The sequence below is a fragment of the Musa acuminata genome, chromosome BXJ3-8, assembly GCF_036884655.1.
Source record: "Musa acuminata AAA Group cultivar baxijiao chromosome BXJ3-8, Cavendish_Baxijiao_AAA, whole genome shotgun sequence".
Lineage (NCBI taxonomy): Eukaryota > Viridiplantae > Streptophyta > Magnoliopsida > Zingiberales > Musaceae > Musa > Musa acuminata.
Window position 1 is genome coordinate 38280546 of NC_088356.1, and position 25015 is coordinate 38305560.

The window sequence follows — 25015 nt, forward strand, 5'->3', positions numbered from 1 at the left end:
ACTAAACTCAAAAAAGGGGGCATCATAAGTTAATCATGACATGTAGAAATCAAACACCATCCTCATGACATTTATATTCTACATTTCTATGTGTTGGCTACTAGCAAAAATAGAGTGCAAGAAACAAAACAAAACAAAACCTCCCACTCTTGAGTTGTTGCTAGAACAATAGGAAAGACAATATTCCAACTAATCCAAGGACCAAAAAGAGCACAATCCCGAGGGCGAGTCCCTTGGTTCAACTATTGGTAGATCTACTGATGGCTGATGAACCATCACGGCTTCCTAAACCACCGGCTTCATCCGATACGATCAACCCCTATGGTACCCAACATCACTTCCACGATTTGAAGAGGCTCCCCTACCATTACCTCTGACTCCAAATTCAGGTCTGGTATTGAAGTCCCCTCTACTGTAGCCCCTCCCACCATAACTACCACGGCCTCTCCAGTCATTGCGAAACCCACCCCCTCTACCAGGTGGAAATCTTCCTCTGTTACTAACTGCAGAAAAACAAATTTTGCAATAAATGTGCTGCTGATGGTGATAATGAATTAAAACAACTAAATCCTTTGTTTCAAAAAAAAAAAAAAATCAAACAAATAATGTTACAAATGAAAACTTAAAGAGTGTCGCTATGAATACAAAAAGGCCTAGGATAGAGAGTTTATTCGACACTTGCCTCTTGAACTTGTAGCCCGCTTTTCCTCGACATAAACTTGGCGACCACCTATCGTTACAGGCGAGGCCTGCAATTTGAACAAGCCCCATTATAGAAATTTATTTGCCAATCTTAAATATCAAGCAAGCAACTCTGGCCCTAGTATTTGCTTACTCTGACCAGTTTCCAACAGTTTCACAGATGCCCTTTTTATTCATCAAAATGAAGATAGTTAACAGGAACATAGATCAACCTGTACCATCTCACTCTGGTCTCGTAGATATAAATAAAAAGACATAGATAGCATATGGATACAATGGATAGGGTAACATTTGTTTAAATCTGTTTTCGTATCCAATGGGAGAAAGATATATTTTCACAAATGTGTATTCATGTCATATTTGTCATTATCCAAATTCTGCAAATGCAAGTCCACCAATTATGGGAATAGATATAGAACAGTTCCATCAGCAATCAGCAGTATAGAAGTATATATTATCTGCACTCATAAAAGCAAAACAAATGTTTGATATGTTTCCCTAAGTATAATAAATTCATCTTTTCATTCCTTTCTTTTTCTATTACATCCACCTTCAAGTTGTTCCATCTACAAACTGTTGTTGATAAATTTGGGTTCATTTCTTATTACATGTCAGCAACTTATCTGATTTATGTCGAACTTACATTCATATCCATCTTAAATCCAATTTTAATTGGTCTCTGTTTATTTATTCCATATCTATCTTAAAGAAATATGATTAAAAAATTTAGCACACATCTATTATCCATATCCAAATAACTTTCCATTTACTGGATATAGATATAGACATGATTTTTACAGTACTTGAGCCTCTTTACCACAACATACATAGAAAGATGTGTATAAAATTGATGTTTTTTTTGCAAAAAGACAAGAATAATATTGAGATGAAGTGAGAGAAGCTCTGCTAAAGTTAATACATAGAAAGAAGCATTTTTCTCATGGCCGCCAATGATCCCTCTTTGACAACAGTGCCCATCTCACAGGCTCTATCTGTTCATGCGGTGGTCTCTCACTCCTGCGAGCTCCACAGACCTCATGTTGTTGAGGCCTTCCTCTCAAAGCCTCCCTCGTTCCCGTGACAATGCCGCTGTTGGAGGCATCTCCTTTTCTCGTGATGATGTTCTCTCTCTGATGGTCTTTAGCGCCGCTGCTTACCCGTTCTGTTGCTGATGCTATGGTCTGTTGCCAAAGTGCACCAGCAGTTGCCTTCCCTCTTCTATGGTTGCTGGTGTGCTCAAAGAATCTGATGCAATTAGGGCCACTAGACGACTGACTACTGCAATTCCTTCCTTGACCACCTTGTCCATGATTCCCTTTTCTGTTGTTGGTGTTTCTTCACTATAAGCCAATCCAATCCATTCCCTCCCTATTGCAATCAAGGCCAATGCTGCCCCTTCTCTATCATCCAGTTTCAATTCTAATTCTTCGACGATCCATCTTCTAGCAACCGAGGGTTCACCAACAATAACTGTTGTTCTCCCCTTATCACCCAACACCAATGGCGCCTTATTTATGGCTCCTCTTCTTGCTGTTGGAGTGATTTCATAGATGGTTGATGTCTCACATTCCTCGTTGGTGATCCCTTTTTCACTGACCGATTCCATCTCTTTGGCGATTAAAGCCGATGGAGGAGTATCGACTGCCGCTTCTTTGCTACTTGATGCATGTGCTACCTCTCCTCCTACCTCGGTGGCTCTTTCTAGGTGACTACGATGACTACTATTTCATCGAGGGTCTCCCCATGTTGGACCTACCACCTTTGGCAGAGGGATAGCACCTACCGCACAAGGAGCTATACTTCCCACGATGTAACAATGCTCTCTACATCCCCTCTTTTGGATGAATCTGTGACTTTTTGCTCCCCTCATCCAATGCTTGGTTTGGCCCTACACAAAAAGCATGGAGTTCTTCGTTAACTCCAATCTCGAAGCCTAAGAGATGTTGCTTATTCCATGAACCTCTCTCTTTCTCGCATGGAGTTCTTAAAATCCAAGCTTCTAAGGAGGAAATCCTTGAGGGGGAAGAGTATTGAAAGAATTTACTAATTGATTATTTTGTTGGTCCTCACTTGCCCTATCTCATTGTCAAAAATTGCATAAATGTTTTCTAAAAGGCTTTCGACTTATTGGAACTTCAATGCACACCTTTTGAAAAGCTATTACACTTCTTTTTACTAGTTAGTTGATCCATAAACAAAGACTTCTCAATGCCACTAGCAATAGAGTTGAGAAATTTAAGCATCCACAAAAATATATAAATGTTGAATAATTTTACCCAAATTGGAATTAAAAGAAAATCGATCTTCTCCAATTAAAATCACAATCCTAGGGTCGAAGGATAAGGAATTTCTTCTGAATATACCAAGGGCCAAAATCCAACACCCTATTAAGATCATTTCGGTTCCCAAAGCGAAAGATCAAGAATCCAACATCCATAAAGAGAACTTCCAAGGAACCAGAAGGCTTCTAAGAAGCATTTACCCGGAGAACCAACAAGGTAACCAATCAGCAAATTCTTTTGGTACTCTTTTCCCTTAAGGATTTCCTCCTAAAATGCTTGGATTTTGAGAACTCCATACAAGAAAAAAAGTAGTTCATGAAATAAGAAAAATCTCACAAGCTAGGAGACTAGAGTGAACAAAAAACTGCATGCTTTTTGTGTGAGGCCAACCCAAGCGCTCGACGAATAAGGGGAGTAAGAAGTCGCAACTTCATCCAAAAGAAGGGACACATAGAGAGCACTGTAGCATCACATGAAGTAGCTCCTCGTGCAACAGGAGGGACGACCACTCCATCGAGGATAGCAAGGTCCAACACGGTGGAGACCATCAACGACGAGCAAGAATCAATGGTCATCGTGGTCACCTGCAAAGAGTCATTGATGGCAAGAGTCATAGTTTAGGCGCCAAGTAACAAAGGAGTCGCAACCGATACCCCTCCACCAACCTTAATCACTGAAGAGATAGAATCGACCGACGAATAAGGCGAGGAACACGAGACAACGAACGTTTGCAAAATCACTCCAACAACAAGAGGAGTCACAAACGAGGCACCACTGGTGTTGACCGATAAGGGAAGAACAATGGTGATTGTCGACGAAGGACCCCAAATTGCCAGAAAGATGGATCAACGAAGAATCAAAATCGATGTAGGACAATAGAGAAGGGGTAACATCGGCCATAATCATAACTAGGAGGGAAGGGACAAGATTGACCAACAATGAAGAAACACCAACAAGAGGAAGGCGAATCGTTGATGGGGTGGTCAAGGAAGGAATTACAACGATCAGTCATCCACTAACCCTAACCGTATCAGATTCTTTGAGGACACGAGCAACCTTAGAAGGGGAAGGCAACCACGGGGGTGCTTTAGCAATAGACCACTAATGTTGGTAATAGAAAGGGCAATGGTGATAAAGACCATCGGAGTGATAGCATCTTCACGAGATAAGGAAATGCCTCCAACAGCGACATCGTCATGAGAACATGGGAAGCTTTAAAAGGAAGGTTTCAACAACACAATGTCCATGGAGCCCACAAAAGTGGGAACGTAAGAGGAGTTAGAGACCACCAAGCCAACATATGGAACATGTGATATAGGCATTGCCGCCAATGAGGAATCCCCAGTGGCCATGAGGAAAATGCTTCTCTCTCCTCCCAAACGCTTACAATGCTTCCTCATAAAATTGATGTCATAAAATTAGGAATTACCAAAACATGAATTGATGGAATAGCTTATCAATTAATTTAATAAGCCTCAACCATCCACACAAGCTGCTTAAGCAAAATCAAAAGTAGTAGTCTAATTTAGCCCTACAAACCAACTCAATTCTTCTACTTCCAATAAAGGGACTACACTTAGATACTACAATCTCTCACTTAAGTTTTGTATCATCGTAAGGGAACAAAAAGAAAGCACAACATCAAAGGTCTAAGAAATATCAAAGCTCAAGAAAAACAAGGTTCTCCCTGGAAGTACTCATATAAGCATCTTCCACATATCACAAAAGTTGACTTCTTAATAACTACTCTCAAATCCAAATCCTCTAATAGAGTACCAAGATGCACCAAAGTACCCAAGCAATACTGATAATCCACAAGTTCACTAAGCATTTTTAGTAAATGACATTTAGTCAACACGCAAGATGATACCATCCATCAAGTTATTGAATAGATCCTCAACTTATAATCAATAGTTTATTAGTAAATCAAACAAATCAATCCAATAAATTTAATCTTGATATCTATTACTTTGTGAAATAATAATCTAAGATGATGGTTGCTTCATGATTTCATTGGTATATGATATAAGCCAAGGAATGATTCCAACATAACTTAAACTGTACGTACAATCTAATATACCATAGTTGCCATGATGCACAACCTATATTTACATTAAGCACAAACCAATTTCAATAGTTAATAGCTAAATTATTGGGCATGAATCTTATACACTTACAAAATTGAATGAGGATTCATTGAGCTCTTAACCAAATTTAATAGCAACCCACCAATACTACAAGTAGCATGCAGGGAATAAATAATAATACAAGGAAAAAGCTAGTGATAGTATTCATAGAGTCACCTCTATTGCACTTTGAACAGCACTAGCCACCTCAAACTCTACAAAACCGAAACAGTAACCTTGCAGCTGCATATAATTAATAAATGGTTTTCTTAGATAATTGGCAACAAAAAATGGTAATGAGAACTGAAGTAAACATCAAAGGACAATGAATAGAAAACAACCTTATTGCTTCTAACTTGTACGCCATCTGGCTTAATAGGACCATATTTCTTGAACTCTTCCTCAAGTTGAGCCGGTGTGGCATCCAAAGGCAAATTCTTCACATATATGGAATATCCATCAGCTGGACAGAAGCATAGAACGAATGAAACCCAGAACACAGAGCTACACTGAAGTTAATTAATTGAAATATCAATAAGATAATAATCATTATAACCATCTGTTTCTGGGACATTGCTGCTTTCAGCAGCAGAACTGGATGTGGGCATATCAGTTGCTTGAGTTGCAGGAGGAACAGGGAGTGCCGGTGGTTCTGTTTTAATTGATACTGGCCTAGAAGGAGCATATACTGTAACTGGTGCAGAAGCTTTATCTTTCATCGCCTTCAACTGCAACCAAAGTCGAACAAGATATTACACAACTAGATTCTTTAAATACAGTTCTGCAAAATTTCATAAGCGAATTATATCTTTCTGAATGCCGGTTGGAGACTTGAAGTAGTGGAAAAAAAAATTAATTAATATATATCATTAATAAACTCTTCAGCAGTCCACACATGTCCGGAGCACTAGCTAAAAGCATACCCTTCAGATTCATCTGTTTAAAACTAAGTAAAATTGGCATTCTGATGAGAATAAGAGTCAATGTAAAAGATGTAATTATTACAATATATTCAAATTGGACACTTACAATTGCAGCATATGACTTTTTTGGCGCTTCCTCTTGGGCAGTATTGACATTTGATTCAACCACAACTGCCTGAGAAGTGTTTGGAACTTCATCGATCACCTCACAACTAGGGTCTTCCTCTTCCACAATCTCCCCATTGTCTTCAGGATTATCAACTTCTCCCCCGTTCATCTCCTCATCTCCTACTGGCAATGAGATAGTTTGGTCCGGAGCATGTTGCTCTTGTTCTGGAGGTAAATCTGCAAGTAAAAAGAAAGAAGCATAAAATTCCCAAATGAAGACAACAGATGAAAGGACAATGAAGCCTTAAGCCGTAGAAAGACCAACCATGTTCCACTACATGAGGTTCGGTAGTGCCATTCGCCAAACCCTGGTGTCCCTGCTGGTGATCGGCCTCTTCTACAAACCTGAGTATGTCATTCAGGACATAATAACCCTTGTCCTGGGGAGCAAGAAAGAAGGACTGGGTGAAGTCCCTTTTAATACTGTCCTCGCCAGTGAGGTACCCTGTCACGAGCACAAGCACACCGCCACCAAGAGATTCTTGGGCGTCCACCGTCTTCATCTCCGCTCTAACAACGCCCATAGACAATATCTTTTCATTGATTGCCTGCATCTCATCCGTCGAACAATTTGGGTAATAAGTTTGCCATCAAAAACAAATGATCATCATTCTGAAAGATAATCGAACCCAACTAGATAACTCAGGGCTATGTGCACTCACATTGGTGGTGGTGACCAAGCTGATGGCGCCATGGGCATCCGGCCGCCCGAGCTTGCTGCTCTCCTGGTAGAATCGGTACACCAGCTCAGGCGATTGCTGGAGGATATGGTAGTACTGCTGAACAAACGCGTTCCCTACCTGAACCACCGACCTCCAAATCAGATACAACAAAGACAAGATATCAAAGCAAGGCCAAACAAAGACGAATCCGCTACCACTTGAGCCGAAAGCGGAGATCGTTCGGCACTCGACGGATGGGCGGCCATCTTGCGACGAGGAAAGCAAGCGAGGACGGTAGAAACCCTAGTGATGGATCCGAAGGTCGCCGACCGGAAAGATCGATCGACGTGAGAACGATGGATAAAATAGGGGATCGATCCGCGGAAAAGAAACGCTATTGATTGCGGGCGGTTCTCTCCCTCGTTCGTCTCCCTTTTCTAGGGTTTGGAGCTCCGGATCTGATACGGAGGGCAGCGGAAGAACAACTCCATTTTCCATCAATTTAAACCGGGAGGATTGGCACGTGACCGATGACGTCGGTCCAACAAGCATGTGCGTTCGGTGGTTTGCGGTACGATGTCCCGCGGGCGGGCGTAACGAACAAGAACATGCGATGGAGATCTCGAACCTGTTATGATCATCCGGACGATGTGGTACGTCGGATCGCAGGGCGTGTGTCAGCACAGGTTAAGAGTATGCGTACCCTGAGACTAAGCTCAAACAAAACCATTCAATTTTAGGAGTCGCAAATAACACCAATAAAAAGAAAAGAAAAAATTGAAAGAGGATACATTGGTATGTGGTTGAGTTGGGAATGACAGCTCAATTAGCTTTGTGTGTGAAGTAATGAGGAAATGGGTATTTTACATACAAGAATTCCTCCAAAACTATTCAAAATCTCATCAAGTCTCATTTTGCAAAATCTAAATGATGGAGAGGAGATTTGATCTTTTTCTTTCTGTCAAGAAGGATAAATAAGGTACAACGTTACAAAAAAAAAAAAGCTCTTGGACTCCAAGCACAAAAATTGGAGAATTCCACTCCCCTCTCTAAAGACAAGAGAAGCTCATTCTAGTATTACAACTCAGTTGCCAATCTCATTTCTTTCTCTATATACATGAGCGATTTCATACTCATCAGAATTTACATATTCAATGATGCTATACACAGTTAGGAGGATAGAGCTCTTCTTAAGCAAAATTCAAATAACAACTTCATAGAATGATAAATCTGAAACCAACTGCCACATCACGACATCTGAAGTTCTTCCCTCAATGCAATGACCGCGTAAAATAGCAGGCTTTGCTACTTCACAAATCTACACCCAGCAGAAACAGGATCATCAATATAGATGAGATTTGATTTGAACATCTTAAATTAATTGACATCTTTGGTGCAATAAAAATTGCAGTTGCAATTGTAAAAGAGGGTGGGGATTTCCTGCTTCAAGAATGCCTCACCAGTTTGAACTAATGTGGAATCTTTTAATTCAAGGAAGGGTAACATTGTTTAAATCACATCAAAGACAAGGCATACCTTAGTATCTGCTTCCTTTGCAAGCTCAAGTGGGTTCTTCATGGGGATTGGAATTGAGATCAACCAGGATGAGGATCTGTAAACAGAATTTACATCGTTTATTAAGCTTAGGATGAGAAATGTGCTGAAAACACAATGCAAACACAGGTTGGCTAATGTGCTCTTCTGCAGGCCAATTGCTATATAAAATACAGACTGTAACAATGACCAAAAATAAGGAAAAGAAAATAGTGTGGATAAAGCCCTCTGATATGAAGTCCAGAGAGAAAATTCTGTGAAACATTATTCTGTGTTGATTGCACAAAATCCAAAGCCTCTGCAGAAAAGTGTCATTGGCAAAAAAAAGAAGAAAAAGCTAACAGATTCTGATTCCTAAACCTCTCTGACTTGAGAGCATAATTCTATTCCTCTGCTTTGGTTAGAAGCTCCATATAGACTACAAGCATTGTTTCCTACATGCACATCAGCATTATAGCATCAATAACACTTCAAAGTGTAGCTGGTAAAGTTACTATAGGATTTCACCATTACACAGACATCAAGAAAACCAACATTGAGGCAGCAACTCAGGTAGAAGTTTGGTTACTGAGTAACCAAACCCAGATGCAGCAACTACGCAATAACTTAATTTCCCTTCTATGTTGTTCCTATTAAACTTATTATTTAAGATCAATCCCATTGACTTTGGATCTAATGTCAACATACATGTCCTTTTGTGTTTCAGGACCAACTGCAAAATACAATTTGTGACAATCTGAAATCCCAGATCTGATGCCTTTAGTTAACTCAGCATTAATCATTAAATTAAACAACACAAAGCAACTATCATGAACTCATTGTCTAAGAAGTAGCATTCAGTATTCAGAGTGATCATACTTCTCAACCATTTGAACAAGAAAAAGGAATCCTTTCAGAATAGACTATCATGTCAACTACTACTAAGAATATCAGCTTGCTTGTCTGCCCTGACACCCACAAAAGACGCACTAAAGCATAGATAGCTGCAGTTTTGTTCTAAGAACCCCAAGATCAGGACCTAAAATCATTGGTAAATAATGAGTAAAAGGCATGCCTTGTCGACACCACTATCATTCTATTATCACTATAGTTGCTTCAGCTACATATCCTTCACAAAACTCTTTGAAAGGCTTATACATCCATGAACAATACCTAGTACTGTAATTGGTTATTTCCTTTTTTTCATTTCCTTTCAATTTTAGTCGCTGCTAGTGGTATTCTTTTCAGCCTCACCTACATTGTAGCCCTTCAAAACAGTATTAATGCCATGTCCACATCATGACAATGGAATATCCACACCTTTGACCTTTGGCCTATCACAAAACACTAAGATTGTTGCATCTTCTACATTCTCTGTGATACTCTTTATGTTTCACCACATTTTTACCAGGTCTATCACATAGGGACTTTGCAGACACCTTGAGCAGTTAAAATACTGAACCATACAACATAAGTGCTTTATGAATATTACAAACTTATGCCTCATGATTAAAATGCATCCATCAAATCACATCCATTTTCAGCCTGTATTAAGTGCTTACACAATTATCTCTCAATATGCTACAACATAAGACTAGGATAAAAATGTTATCGTTTAGGCATAACATATGATTTGTACACTTTTTTGTGCAATAATGGGATGATATATACAGATGATTTCGACTAAAAGATTATTATTGTTTTCTCTGAAAAACTTAAGATTCAAATGTTAAAAGATGTTGATTCAATACATGTTCCAACGAGAAACACATTTGATCTCCTAATCAAGCTCCACCTGAGGTGTCCAAACACTTTGTTGCAGGATTGCAACAATTATTGCAGCAATTACCTTTTTGCATATATGACTCCTCAGGTTGAATTTCTCACCATGTCAAGCATGTTTTAGAATCAAACCAAGTGTTAACACCATGGTTAAGTTTCTTCTTCATGGCGACATGAATAACCCAGCTGGACCATTACATGATGAGGGAGTAAATAAGTTCTCAAGGCACCTGGTCTGCTGACAATTTGATCTCTGTTAGTTCCTACAAAAAATAGTCATTTATGTCCTTGACCTAAACGAAGTCAAATCTAACCTTGTGGCACTTTTCATTGTTTATGATGCCCTTTACAATCTTTATTTGAGAATTTTTCTCATGATACGTAATTTACTAATGATTACTCTTAATACATGCCCCTTGGGAATCAACTAAAGGTTTGGTTCATAATTTAATCGATGACAGTATTACCACATCAGACAGTCTATAGATATTATGTCAATGTGGGATGTGATTTAGGTAGCAATCTGCTACTTACTCAGCAGCCATACAACTTAATCCATACCATGTCAAAGTGGGATGCGATTGCTTCCTTAATATTACATCATGTTCATAAATGCTAGAATGTTTCTTGTCATATTCATCAAAGAATTCTTCTTCATCCAGAAGACACAATGGATTCTGGTAGGCTAAAACTTCTATACATAATGGACTAAGTAATTCTTTATATAATCCTCTTGCTAGGCTACTTATTGTGATGCTAGTGGGAAAAAATTCTAAAACAAGGACTTTCTACTGATTAACAATGCTAGAAAAAGATGTATATTGATTTATGTATTTTTTGCTTGAATAACATGCAATTTACCAAGCACAAAGTTTTCCTGAATAAGATCATGTCTACAAATATGAAGTTGATGAGAAGATACTAATGTCTACTGAATACAAAATCAAGCATACCTTCACTTGCACTTATTTCAATCACAGATTCGTATTTGTTTATTTCTAGCCTACTCGAAGAATTTCACATACAAGTTTTTGTTTACTTTTTCCCTTCTTTGTTCCTTTATTGTTTGGATAAGAAATACAAAGTAGCTTCAAATTTCAATTTCCGGAAGATACAATTACACATAAAGGAGATAGCTAAGAAAATAGTAACTCACCAGACTCTGCCAGTAATGTACTACTCAGTGCACATCGTTCTCCTCCATGCGTCAAGATCAAAGAAATTCATAGGGGATAAGTTCATATACTGATAATGAGAATGAAGCAATCTGAAACATGAATCGACTGAACCTTTCACTTTCCCGTCCTTATCAATCTTCCACAGTGATGTGAAGAAAGGAATTCTGTGAAGCTTCGGGTACATCTCAGGCAAGGAAAACCTCAATTGGTTCAGCATTGACAAGTACTTGGGGTTCCTAAACTTCATGTTTGTGTCTTTGGGTGGCATTCTCCAGCTTGTTGTCGAAATCGGACCATTGGAGGTTTGCAGACTCGAGCTGCTGGAGAACCGCGCACATAAAAACACTTGGGGGGAACTTGTACCCCTCGACGGCTCTCCATTCGATGTGGGAGCCGGAGTGATCTTTCAAAGGAAACATGAACTGCGCTGCCCCAAGGTACATCCGATCCGACATGGAAGGCATTCACGGAAGCATCGCAGACGACGGAGTTCACCATTACGGATGAAGCAGGGACATTGTCCGAGAAGATGGTAAAATGGTACAACTTTGGGTCTTTGAGCTCCGCTGGAGGGGTCGGAATCCGGTGGCGGTCCTCGTAGAGGGGCGAGGAGGAGGGAGAGGTTGCTCCGGGCTCTCGATCTTGAACCTGAGCGTGTACGAGGCTCAGGCGCGGCGGCAACGGCAACCCGGTCGCCTACCCGCTTCCGGACCAGCTCTGCCAACGCCCGGAGGGGGTCCGATCGGACGGCAAGGACCGGCGCTCCGGAGAATGGAAGCCGGAAGGGTTCTCCTCCGCCATCGCCGCGGCGCCACGCCGGCGGAGTAAAGGAAGCGAAAGAGAGCGAGGGCGCGGAGGAAGTGTTGGATCGCAGCATTTCGGTTGGCGTTCGGAGTCGCCACGGCGGCGGCGCCGGAAGAGAGAGAGAGGGAGGCAGTGGCTCTGAGGAGTATTTTAGATTAACATGATACGGCGAAGACGGGAGAGGGGAATGGGCATGGTGAGGGAGGGACCACTCGAGTTTCTAATAGGCGACAGAGGTTATGGTATACCGCGGAGGAGTAAATGGTTCGCAGGGCAGTCACGCGGGTTTACGTGATCCTGTCGATGAACCGGTCGAACCGGACCGGGTTTGTAGTGGAGTGGTGATCAAAACCCAAAAACTATACGTATTTACGATACAAATAATTGATTGACTTTTCATTTGCATCGATTAAGAAGAATAACAGCGATACATATTATTTTTATTCTGCGAATATAATAATATTTTTTCTTAATGATTATTAATATTCTTCACTCTGTGTGCAAGAAAGTTGAAGTTTAATGATGAAAAACAAGCATCAAGATTCTATCACTAGCAGTAACAGAAATCATACTATAATCAAGAATAAATAAATAAATAAATAAATATTGTAAGAATCATCATCTTATAAAAATAAAGAGCTATTTTATAAGATTATTCTGTAAGCTTATCTTCTTAGAAGATGGCAAAATATAATGTATTAAATCATCTTTATTTTCTTTTAATTTATTTTTTTCTTGTATTTATGGCATATATATAAAAAGGATAAGAATTATAATCGATCATCAATCTTTAAATGAATAATATTATTATTTTTCATAAAATATACGAGTAGTGAGAGATGATAATTTTTCCTAATATAAATCAGAGACTTCGAGCGAGTCCACTTTTATCATTTTAATATGATATTTATTTTTTTACTTAAATTAATATTTTTTTCAAATATTTCCTCTCTATGTTTTAATTTTTATTTATTTATTATCATCTCCAACTGAATCTCTCACATTAAACATTTTCTTAGGGTTATCCTACATCACATAATTAATATAAAAATATGTTAGAAAAGAATAGTAGAAAAAGAAAGACATGACATGACATCAACATCAATTGTCTCCAAAATGGATCTTCCAGTGATGAGCCAAATGAAACCTGACCTACTTGTTCCAATCATTCAAATCATCCATTTCAATCCTTTCACATCACTATCATCAATGATCACATCCCAGTTGTTCCCAGCTTCCACATGCAGCAATGCCGAACCATCGGAAGAAGAAGAATGTGCTCACCGACACCATAAGCTTCCACAGACATGGAGAAGAACTCCAGCAACGTCAGATCTGAAACCAAATCGCACTACAGGGACTTCAAATTCCCAGCCAAGCAAACTGAGCTGCAAGAACACAGCCAATAGCCCTTCTCTCATGCTCTGTGGCTCCATAAGATTCTTCTTCCCCAGGCAGTTCTCTTCGCAAAAGACGCTCACCCTTTCTGCTTTGCCCCATGTTCACGTGTGCTGTGGGGGGGGAGCAGACACTCACACTGTCCTCGGAAGCCATGGAGGAGGAGCAGTTATGGTACACGGAGAATGGCTGTTCTGAGCAAGATGCCAATTGCCCGGCGACAACCGGTCCACATTGATGACTCAGGTTTTAACTACATGCTTACATAGTAGAACACCACCCGTTCTCGTAACAACATCACGATCTCATCATCGACGCCGACTCACTCGCCACCGTAAAGACGATGACAACCACTAGAAGACATTTCATGAACCATTCATTATTGACCGACTCTAATCACCTGAGGTGAAACTGGAGCTGGAGAACAAAGGAGATCGAAGTTGACCCATCAAAATAAGAGAGTCAGATCCAGAAATTCTCCTCTCTCAGCTACCAGGGCAAGTAATCTCTTTTCTTTACAGGTAAATCTTCTAAATCTGATTAGAATCTTTCAAATACAACAAAGAGTCAACTATAGCTTGATTGACTGAGTCATGAATCATCAAAATGAATCTATCCATAGTCACATGAAGAACATTTCTTCACACACCACACATGACTGCACTATCTAAAAATTACCCACCCATCTGCTCTGCATGAACTACAACAGTTCTTTTTCAGTTGGTGGTGGGGTGCACATGCATCAGGCTGACTTTGTACAGTGCCATGAGCTTCTTGTGAAAGAGATGAAGTAAAACCTCAGCAACAGAGGGCCTAAACAATTCCTTCTTCTTTGTTTCCAGATCTGCTGATCCTTCACCATGTAGCAGCAGTAAAGGTAGGTTCATTTCAAATGTCTCTTCTCAGAAGTTCCACTTGCAGACGTCAAAGTCAATACTTCTTTCCCAGGAAGACCATGCCCATCACCAGCTCTTTGTTCCCAAGGAAGAAATGGGACAAAGAGCCCTCTCCGCGCTCCTCATCTCCATGCTAATCTTCTCCTTTTCCCCTTGTTCCGATGGCCAGCAGCAATGTGCCTTCACTGGTGCAGGCTCAGCTCAGGTCAGAGCTGGCTACTGGTTCTCCCTGTACAGCCATGACTTCCCTGTTTCGAGCATCGACGCATCCCTCTACACTCATCTCTACTACTACTCCCTCCCCCTCTCCTATGATGAAGCCAACGCCGGCGTCTCGGTCTTGCCTCATGACCAGCTCCCTCTCCTCGGCATTTTCTCGAACAGCCTCAAGTCAAGTAGCCCTTCCCTCAGAACCCTGTTATCCATCGCAACCGATGATCACCAAGCTAATGACTCAAACGCCGCTTTCTCCGCCATGGCAGCGGATCCAGTGCTTCGAGCAGCCTTCATTAACTCCACCTTAGAATTAGCCAGAGCAAACAGATTCGACGGGTTAGACTTGGCATGGCAGTTCCCGAGCTCGCCATCGGACATGACCAACCTCGGAATCCTGCTCGACGAATGGCGAGCTCGGATCGGCGAAGAAGCTCGGAATTCCTCATCGGCTCTCCTTCTGACCGCCACAGTGTACTTCTCGAACCACCTGTTTGATGAAGCCACTGACAACCTCGACTACCCGACGGATGCAATCTCAAGAAACCTGGATTGGATCAATGCTCTCTGTTTCGGCTACCACAAGAACAGCAATGTCACTGCCCACGGTGCTGCGCTCTTCGACAAGACCTCCCACTTCTCCACCAGCTATGGGATCACCTCGTGGTTGGACGCAGGCATCCCTGCGAGCAAGCTGGTGATGGGTGTGCCACTGCAAGGCAGATCTTGGTTTCTCAGGAACAAGATCAAGAACAAGGCAGGTGATCCGGTGGTGGCTGCAGGACCCAGGCAGAAGATGAGCGACCGAATTGGCGTGATGGCCTACTCAGAGATCGAGGAGCTCATGAAGGATCCACGCTCTGGTTTTGTGTATGACAGCCAGACTGTGAGTTCCTACCTCCACTCCGGAGATCTGTGGGTGAGCTTTGACAGTCCTGAAGTTGCGGAAGACAAGATCAGATTTGCTCAACACAACACTTTGTTGGGATACTTTCTCTGGCCAATCAATTTTGATGATTCAAACCGCACAATATCCAAACAAGGTATGTGTTTGCTTGGATTCTGCAATCAGGAACATCATCTCATGATTTCTATTTCATTCTGGCACAACTGATCCGATTCTGGATGCAGCTTCCGATGCCTGGCTCAGAAACTATGATTCTTCCTGCTACAGAGATGAAGATGGCTTCAAACAGGCACCATCTCCTTCTGTAGCACCACAGGAAGATGCAGCAGCACCATTAGCAGCCATTTCTGGATCAGCACAAAGGTCCGCAAAGATTGATTCCTGTCATCTGGCTCTGTATCTTTTGCTGTGTTTTCTGTTCATTTGACGACAGTGTGTGCAGCCAAACACTGTAAAGAGAGAAAACCTACAAGATTCTTTTAGCAGAGGCCTCCAGAGCTGCTTCCACACTTCAATTGTCACTCCAAAATTGGACCTTCGCTGTCGCATCTTTGTCGATCATCTAATAGAATCGAACATGACTTCCAATCAACATTCCAAGCCAGAAGAATCGCATCGCAGAAGATCGACATCGTGGTACGGTCAATTTTGATCGTCAATCCGACATCGCAAAATTTATTTGATATGTTATTTTCTGGGTGTTCTCTCGCGTTTTGGAAGACCAAAAGAAAAGCTCGATTGATCGAAAAAAATCATGCAACTAAAGGCCGGAGAATATTGACATCACAATGGTCAATTTTGATCGTCAAGTTGATTTGATCTGTTGAGGAAAAGAAGCTCGATCGATCGATCGATCGATCGATCGAAAAAAATATATATGTTAAACGAAGGCCAGAGAATGAATCCACAGAACACACAATGCATAATCCAACCAGACTATCAATCCTTTATAAGGTTCTCTACCGTGTGTCCCAACTCACCGACCAGGCTCCCAGAAAGCCCAGAACTGGAGTCGATTCACGCGGCGAACGTTGAAGGAGAAGAGCATGGCCGCGAAATCGGCCCAAGAGGAGAGCTTTTCCTTCCCCCGCGGTTCGAACGCCAAGCAATCGAAGAAGCGTGTATGAATCTGATGCCTCCGAATAACCAGAGGAAGTCTCAATGATGAATAAATGTGGTTGCGTCCAAGGTGTTTGTGGATGTGTCGACAAGAACTTTGTCGTCTTAGAAGGTTGGCTGGAACGATTGGGATATTGGCTTTGTTGTTGCTGTTATTGCGATCTAAATGTGATGATGGAATTGATGTTCTGACGCACATGAAGAGTATAATCAGATTCGGGAGGAGACGGTGAGATCTCCAGGTGTGTTCGCAAGCTGCAGCTCAACTCGTCTGAGAAACTCTCGGTCGAGTCTGGAACTGGTAGCACCGAGTCATGGACCTCGCCCGAGTCTGAAACCACCTGATTTATGTGAAGTCGCATGGGGGTACGGTCACCAAGATGAGCGTGGTTTTTAGCAGCACCCCGTCCTTTGAAGAATAGCTAGGGCATCAGCGGTGAGCCTTCCACCTCTCCGCCGCGCCGTGCACCGCTGGTTCCAGTACCGAAGGCGTGACCGCCGCGGCGGAGCGGGGGCCAGGGGCAACGGAGAGGAGCGGTAAAGAAGGAATCTTAAAGGTGGAATCCCTGCATGATCGGCGAGCGCTGAGTTAACTATCTTAGTGCTGTTCTTGAAAAGCCTCTCTCCTGCGACAATGTGTTCGACTGGTAGAATCATTTTGTTAGTTTTTGGGAAGGGCCGTTTCCGCTTCAAAGATTTGAGCTTTCGTTTTGTTGTCTTTCTTAACGCTTAATCGCTCTGTGGTTTTTGTCATCATCGCCCGAGTGATGAACAAAGATCGTATCTTTTTCGTGTTGTTGGATCGTTGTCCAGTTTGTCATATTGTTGTCCTGTCACTAACGATGGAGACTTGCATCCGTCATTGGTTTAGTTCAGTTTGGATTGGCGATTGATTCTAAGGAGATTATGATCTTTTGTGCAGGTGTATAGGTTTTCTTACAACTTCTGTTTCTTGAGGGGCAGATGAATCTGGAGGTGGTTATCCTGAGAGAAGACACAGAAAAAAATAAAGAAAAAACAAGCAAAAAGAATCCCGACGATACAAAAGGTAAAATGCCATAAATAGAGAGGAGGCAGAGTTTTTATCGTTTAGCATACTGATTGCTTTTTCTTATTTTCTATAATTATTTATTCTTGTTGCTTCTTGGTTTGGCTTTTCTGCTGAATCATTTGTCAGTTATCCTAGGGTATGAATTATGACAAGTTTTTAGATTTATGTAAGTTTTATGTCTCAATATTTGGTCTTACTGTGTAATTCTGGATCTGGATAAAAGTTAAACATATATATGAAATCTCAATTGAGCGTTTAACTAGATTAGGCTCAGTTGACCTTTTAGATGAAGCCAGGTTCTCAGGTTGTCAAAGTATGGATTATTTAATGATAAAGAGTATGAAACCTTCATCAGGTGAATTCATTATGTGTTACTTAATGAAACTATAATATAGGTAACAGAATCGAGGGAAAGCAAGACAGCCATTTTAGATGACCAATGAGTTTAGTATTTAAAAGGTTAGAACCTATTTTCCTCATAAGCAGATTTAATAGAAATATGAGCAAAAAAGAAAGCCTACACAAATTTTGTAATGACATGGAGAACCCTTGATGAGGAACAAAATAGGTGCTTCAGTGGGTTAAGAAGGAAGATATAAATAAATATTAATATGTGAATTTACTTTGGTTATGAAGATATGGTCATTATTATTTAGAGTTTTCATAGAATGCTGAAAAATATACATTTTTACAATTGTCAAATTGTTATAGATCAGCATTCAAATCCAGGATTTTATCATTTGATAGTCTGGATTTTAGTGTATTGTGTATTGTTTTCCATAATAGTATTGATCAATTAGAACATGATGGCAAGATCTCCTTTCGATATCAGGATTAAGTAGGAAGGTATTGGAGGAGAATAGAGTACTTCATCAAGAAGATTGAAGTGAATTAGTTCTCAATCAGGTATTACAGACACAAGATAGCAAAGAACTTATGGATTGTGCACAGTATAGCTCAGAGGAACTGAGCAGTTACCATTTATATGGTTAATGGAACTTGTATAATGAAACTTAGAGATGCACAGAGGTATTAATTTTAGTGATGATACCTGTGCATCTTTATAGAAGAGAACCTACAATCTTTCTTGGTGCAAGGTGTTGATCATGAAGAGTGAAGACCAAAGAAATCTCATAGCAGCAGACATCTATCGCTTTTGGCTTCTATAAATTCACTGCAGATATAATTTGGCAGCCACAAACTTAATGACCAAAACTGGTCTATGGTCTGCTTCCCCTTCTCAAAAGATGACAAACTCTTGGAACAGTCCAGCATTGCTAACATGCATCAGTGCTGGTTTTCATGGCTACCTTGATTGTATACACTGGAAAAAAATAATATTTTTTAACTGCTCTACTGCTTAACTTTGCTAATGTGCATCAGAGATGCCAATATCTTTTAACTGCTCTACTGCTTAACTTTGATGATCATAGCAGCACAGCAACTAGGGAGCAATTTGGCTGAGGGCAAACCCTCTATTATTACTAATTGTTAGTCATTTTATCTTGCTGTGTCGAAGTTTGTCACACCCATAATTTAATTTCTGAAATTATAAAATCATGTGACGGTATCCATAGGTGAGTTCGCTAGCAAATTTTGCATGATTCTCAAAAGCTACCTCATCCTGTGGATTGATGGTAATTTATATGGTCTATTGAACCGTTTTAGGGGTGGCAAGCTGCTATGTTTTCAAGAGTCGCTTGCAAGAGTATGCACAAAAAGTAGGCATTCCTACACCTGTGTATCAGACCCTCAAGGAAGGTCCTTCCCATGAGCCTGTTTTCAAGTCAACGGTTATTGTTAATAATACTAGATATGATTCTCTTCCTGGTTTTTTCAACCGCAAGGCTGCAGAACAGTCTGCTGCTGAGATTGCACTCATGGAAATTCACAAGTCTGGCCTGATGACTGAAAATATGCCTACAGTTGTATTCTCCTTTTACCTTATAATTTTAAGTTAGTTTATTTAGAAAATATTATGACTCAAAATAAACAAGCAAATGATGCTACATCCTGGATTAAGTATTCTATTTTATTTATTATTATGGCTTTTTAATGTGTAAGATATTTAAGTATGATTCTTTGCATGGATAACAATAGCTTAAAATGAGTTTTAGTTTTTGTTTGGGTCTTCCTTGCCAACATTTAGTACTAAACACATAATGTGGAAACTTTTGTTCTTAATAGTTTGTTATATTGCAGTTGCTAGTGTTGTATTGTACATCCAAAAAACTTGTTTGTCTCTCCCACAACCTGGGTTAGAGTTAAGAGTTGTGGCCAAAATAACTTCTTTCCTGCAGTAAAAATACCTAAATGATTTATAATGAATGCCACGAATCAAAATAATGTACTAATTAAAGTTATGCCTTGTGTACCCTGGACTTGCGTTCTTACCACCTCTCAGAAGGTTCCACGTCCACATCATTGTCAAAAGAACTCTAACCCAAAATTTAAAATTTACACACAAAATAGCATGCATGAGATGGAATTTAAATAACATTATTATAAAAAAAAGGAAGATTTGCAATAGAGGAACAAGGCTAGGCTAAAACAGGATGTCATAAAAATAAAAGAGACGAAGGTTGCAACAATGGGCAATCCATCATTCGAAGTATAGCCTTTGTATTGATTAAAATTCATACTGTTGCCTGTATTTATTAATAGACTGAATATAAACTTCCAGGAACTTTACTAAAATCAATTGTGATTGCATCTGTTCCAGTCAATCGACTCATAATCATTGCACATTAGAACTGTCAGTATTGACACATGGAGTGATCCTTTTAGAGGTGGTTGATTGATAGAGAATTGGGATTTATGAATAACCAGTACCTGTAAAAAGAATACTATAACCTGATGTTGAGCTTTCTAAAATAAGAATTTATCTGAATACTAGAAAGTAAGAACAACAGAAGAATCCCAAACCTATTATTGGCCTGATCTGGCATAATCTGAGATAAAGCCGACCAATATTTGGACTTGATCAAGTTGCACTCCTTCTCCTATTGTCGATAATTTATCTCAACTTTGAAGACAAATAACTGTGATCAAAATTATCGATGGTGTGAACGTGCATTATGACACTGGTGATCTATTCGAGCCTAAGCTTGAGGAACAAGACAAAAACACTTACCTCAACTAAATGAGGCACACTTAGAATGACAATTACTGAAGATGTTATTTAAAAAATTAAATCAAGCAATGAATTATTAATTTATTACTTAATAGTATTTAAATAGCTAAACATTTATTCTTGCTTATTAGCTTAAAGCCTCAAATGTTTGAGCCTTGTGTACATTGTGGAATGAATGTATATGAAATTGAGGTTCGAGAAGGAAAAGAAGTTCCTGTGACAATGTCATAGCGAAAACAAAAAGTAGCTGCAATAATGCAACAAAAAAGCATGGCAAAAATAATGAAGAGGAACTAAGAATAGAGCAATATAAATACAATGAAGAAACTGATCAATACATAACAGTAAAATTGATTTAAAAAAAAGGAACAAAAATTAAAAAGGGACAATAAAGCAGCAAAAACTTTATAAGATTAATTCTTTTCTTCCACAAACAGAATTGATGAGAGTTTCTCCCTTCATAATTTTCATCTGTACTTCATTGAAAAACATCATAGAATATACAACGAAACAACAGACAGCATGTGATTACCTTTATACAAGACATCCTATATGTCTTGTTGAAGCCGCTGAACCTCAGTTCTGGTGAGGTGCAAGATGAGAGTCTTGGAGACCTTAAGTGCACCCTAGATATGCCCTTAGCAATGCCGGTTATGGTTAAACTAGCTGATGGGTAAGTTCAAGTAATCTTGTATGGTTAGCTCTTCTATCCTACTTGTTCAACAGGTAAGCTACATGCTCAGAATGGATCATGGTATGGTTCTTTGTGGTTCATCCTGCATTGTTCTGTGTTCCATAGGAGCATTCAAGAGCTTCATATTTAATGATTTCTGTAAACTTTGAATTTTGATTGAATCCAACTTATCCAGCAAAACTTGGAACCCTAAGTTGTTATTTGTAGTTTTTGCCTGTCATTCTTACGTTAAATATTGCATGATTCGATAAATAAAAACTGTATGCGACCTGCTCTCTTTGTATTTTAGGTGCATTCATGGGCTTTATATTAAATGTTGTGTGAATAGTGCTCAATTCCGTGACTTATACATCAAACTTTTGGATTTTGGATGGCTTTTATAGTTTTTAACCCACATCGCTTACATTAAAGATCACATGATTTGGTAATTAGAAATCCTATGCAACTTGTTTCAATAGTGAGGGGGGAAGTTGTATAAGGATAATCATTTTATGCTAATTCCTTATCATGTTATCAAGATTCTTGTAGTTTAAGTAATCTCTTTTTTTTAAAAAAAAATTGGGCTATTTTCTCCGGCACGAAACCGGCCTATGCAAGAATCTACTTCAAGAGTATGCACAGAAAATGAACTATGCAATCCCATCCGATATATGCACCAAAAATTCCTCTGGAGCAACTCCTTTTACATGTACGGTTGAGATTGGTGGAATTCAATACATAGGAGCTGCAGCAAGGACAAAAAAGGAAGCTGAGATAAAAGCAGCAAGGACAGCTCTTTTAGCGATACAGAGTAGGGCAATCATATCATTATGCAGATCGATCTAAATAGATGGTTGCTCTTCTTTTTTTTTTTCCAGTTATTTTGCATTACTAATCTTTCCCTGTGCAGGTCAGTCTCAGGGGGGGCATAGGTGGTGCCTTGCAGTACACTGTCCTTCCAGGCAAAAGGAAGGTGAAGGAGCCAGAGCTGCCAGCTGAAGCAGTGAAAAAGATTAAACCCAAGAAGGCCAACTTTAAGAAGTGGTCGAAAAAGCGGTTCCAACGAAGTAAAGACAATCAAGTAGTCCAGTCAACCAAAAATGAAACTGAGGTTTATATGCTAGAAGATGCTTCAAGGGTGCCCAGCAGTGCTATCCAAATCGAGGAGGCTGCTCATGATTCTTGAGGTGAGCATGATCAGTCCAAATCTGGAGACCTGAGCTCGTAGTTGACTGTAGAAACAAGTGGATAATTGGATGTGAATGGTGAAATTTAGAGCTTTGTTGAGATTGGTAGTCTGTAAATTTAGGTCTCGACACACCATAGAGTTACAAAAATCACTTGTGTGAGACTAGTTTAGAGTCAGCATAGAAGAACAGGTTCTGGTTGGATGTTATTTTCAGTCTACAAAGTACTGGGCAGTCTCTCTGTTGGCCATTATTTCTTGTTCTTCAATCTATTATAGTTTACTGTCCAAAAGTAGGTTTCAGGGAACTACTTGTGACAAATTACTCATTTGGATTAATATGATCATGTGTGAGAGGAATTAGTTAGCTGAATCCACTGGATGTGTTATGCTCTTTCTTTGTTTGCTTCTTTTTTTGTTTGTCATCACAGAATAATAAGCAAGTCAATTGCATTGCAAGTATGGCATCAACTTGTACATGTGAATCTAATGCTGGAAAAGATAGTTCTGCTTTTGTTCTGTTGTGTGAATATAGGGATTATCCATATTTCATATATTTGCAGTGTGATTCTGAAGAGTGTAACAGAGTGATGAGATAACTATTATTCAAATTAACTTACATTCTAATAATATAGGGATACAAATATTTAAATAGTGAAACTATAATTTTTTTTTAATGAATACCTGTATTCAAATTTTACTTTTTTAGCAACTTTGTGAAAACAAATGTATCAAGGTTCACTTACCAGAGTAACAACATAAATATTATCCATTTTACTAAATATTTTCACCATAGAGAGGAAACAACATTGTAATAATGAATATATATATTTTATATTCTTGTATGAATTCAAGGATATTTGTATTAAGAGTCTACATTTTTAGCGAGTGTAATGAGAATTATATAATATTTTAAAAATATTATCCATTTTACCCTGTGCAAATAACATAAGAGTAGTGAATTTATAGTTTTTGTTATTTCTTTATAAATATAAAAATATTTATATTTAAGTTTAATATTTTTTAGGTATGATTATGTGATACAGTGTAATGTGTATGAATATAATGAAGATGAGAAATAGGCCATGAGGAAGGAATTAAGATCACATATGATGCTGAAGTTATTGGTGAAGGGGGGAGAGAGAGAGAGAGAGAGAGAGATGAGAATGACAAAATAACTAAAAATAATTTATAAAAGATGAATCCAACAATTGCATCAGTTCATTAAAAAGATGAATCCCCTTCCTTTTCATCTAAAATGATAATTTTGAGTTTTAGTTTCAAGTGTATATGATAATTTCACAATTAAAAATAAATAAATAAATAAATAAAGGGATCTAACAAGTGGCTGTACCCCATAGAGGGTCCGTACTTGTGGAATTGAAGTCGCTCCAAGCCGAGATAGACTGCCGAGACATCACCCGCTAAGAGTTCTTCCACTCACCCTCCTGAAACGCCTCCGGAACCTCCTCCCCCTCCGCCTGGTGACCCCTCCGAAGCTCCTCTCTCATGGGCGGCACAGCTTCCTGAAAGCCAAATGCAGCTATCCAGAGAAGATCCAACGCATTCCGGGCAGTTCTGAGGAGGTTGATGCCGCTTGGCAGACTTGGAAGACAACCCATCCATTAAGCTCGGCCCTTCCAAACTTCGGCCGTCGAAGAAGCTGCTGGTCCATATCATAGACATGACCGATCCATGTTATAGACATGACGATGACTTGTTTTGGTTTAAGACGAGATGCTAATAGGAGGTCAAACCTCGAGCTCGATTCGATTCCTGGGAAGGAGATATTATTTGATTCATAGTTATCTAGTTATCATGATCTAGTAGTTACAGGGTGATTTCAATAACTACCTCATGATATTATTTGAGAATATCTTATAAGTGTTCTTGTCAATCTTCCTGTTTTAAATACTACATTAGTTTTTTTGAATCGAAAGGATTCATTTTATTCATATCGTAGTATTTTATTTTTTCCTTGCTCTTCCATGCCCAACATTTGTGGTATCAGAGCCTAGTTTCAATCTGAATTGTGCATTATGACTTTTAATGACAATTCTATGTCTCAACCCCTTATCCCCATCTTCTCGAGTAAAAGTTATGAATTTTGGAGTTCTATTCAAGTCTCAAGATCTTTGGGACTTAATAGAGAATGGATATGCGAATCCGGACGACGAAATCAGGTTGAGGGAGAATAGAAAGAAGGACTCAAACGCATTGTTCTTCATTCAACAAGCTGTAGATGAGATAATCTTCTCAAGAATTTTAAGGCTCATCAA

General features: G+C 39.5%; 2 protein-coding genes and 1 long non-coding RNA gene across 19 annotated transcripts; 1 reads left to right on the forward strand and 2 right to left on the reverse strand.

Annotated features, from left to right (window-relative positions):
• Positions 1–127: 127 nt before the first annotated feature.
• Positions 128–7300, reverse strand: LOC135646104 (nuclear transport factor 2-like). Its single transcript, XM_065165257.1, has 9 exons — positions 7079–7300; positions 6864–7001; positions 6467–6749; positions 6140–6378; positions 5667–5838; positions 5452–5573; positions 5288–5353; positions 683–749; positions 128–503 (listed from the first exon to the last, which is right to left on the reverse strand). The coding sequence occupies exons 1-9, from the start codon at positions 7127–7129 to the stop codon at positions 313–315; spliced, it is 1329 nt and encodes a 442-aa protein (XP_065021329.1). The 5' UTR covers positions 7130–7300; the 3' UTR covers positions 128–312.
• Positions 7301–7913: 613 nt separating this feature from the next.
• On the reverse strand, positions 7914–12333 carry LOC135644798 (uncharacterized). Its single transcript, XR_010498592.1, has 3 exons — positions 11335–12333; positions 8400–8475; positions 7914–8181 (listed from the first exon to the last, which is right to left on the reverse strand). It is a non-coding gene; the product is annotated as an uncharacterized LOC135644798 (long non-coding RNA).
• Positions 12334–14231: 1898 nt separating this feature from the next.
• LOC103994793 (nod factor hydrolase protein 1) lies at positions 14232–23113 on the forward strand. 17 transcript variants are annotated; one of them, XM_065165501.1, is made up of 5 exons: positions 14232–15710; positions 15799–17353; positions 17616–17741; positions 18577–22361; positions 22461–23113. In XM_065165501.1, the coding sequence occupies exons 1-2, from the start codon at positions 14549–14551 to the stop codon at positions 15999–16001; spliced, it is 1365 nt and encodes a 454-aa protein (XP_065021573.1). In that variant the 5' UTR covers positions 14232–14548; the 3' UTR covers positions 16002–17353; positions 17616–17741; positions 18577–22361; positions 22461–23113. The 17 variants fall into 17 exon arrangements, with proteins under 17 accessions (XP_065021573.1, XP_065021575.1, XP_009413505.1 ...); XM_065165503.1 differs by having other exon boundaries at positions 22169–22361; XM_009415230.3 differs by having other exon boundaries at positions 15799–17340; positions 22169–22361.
• The last annotated feature ends 1902 nt before the right edge of the window (positions 23114–25015 follow it).

Excerpts from the sequence above, each read along its gene's own strand:
- LOC135646104 (XM_065165257.1), bottom strand. The coding sequence starts at position 7,129 with ATGGCCGCCCATCCGTCGAGTGCCGAACGATCTCCGCTTTCGGCTCAA. Across the intron at positions 5,839-6,139 it reads AAAAGTCATATGCTGCAATT|TTGAAGGCGATGAAAGATAA; the intron begins GTAAGTGTCCAA and ends CTTTGGTTGCAG. Across the intron at positions 750-5,287 it reads CTGTTCAAAGTGCAATAGAG|GCCTCGCCTGTAACGATAGG; the intron begins GTGACTCTATGA and ends TTCAAATTGCAG.
- LOC103994793 (XM_065165493.1), top strand. The coding sequence starts at position 14,549 with ATGGGACAAAGAGCCCTCTCCGCGCTCCTCATCTCCATGCTAATCTTC. Across the intron at positions 15,711-15,798 it reads CCGCACAATATCCAAACAAG|CTTCCGATGCCTGGCTCAGA; the intron begins GTATGTGTTTGC and ends TTCTGGATGCAG.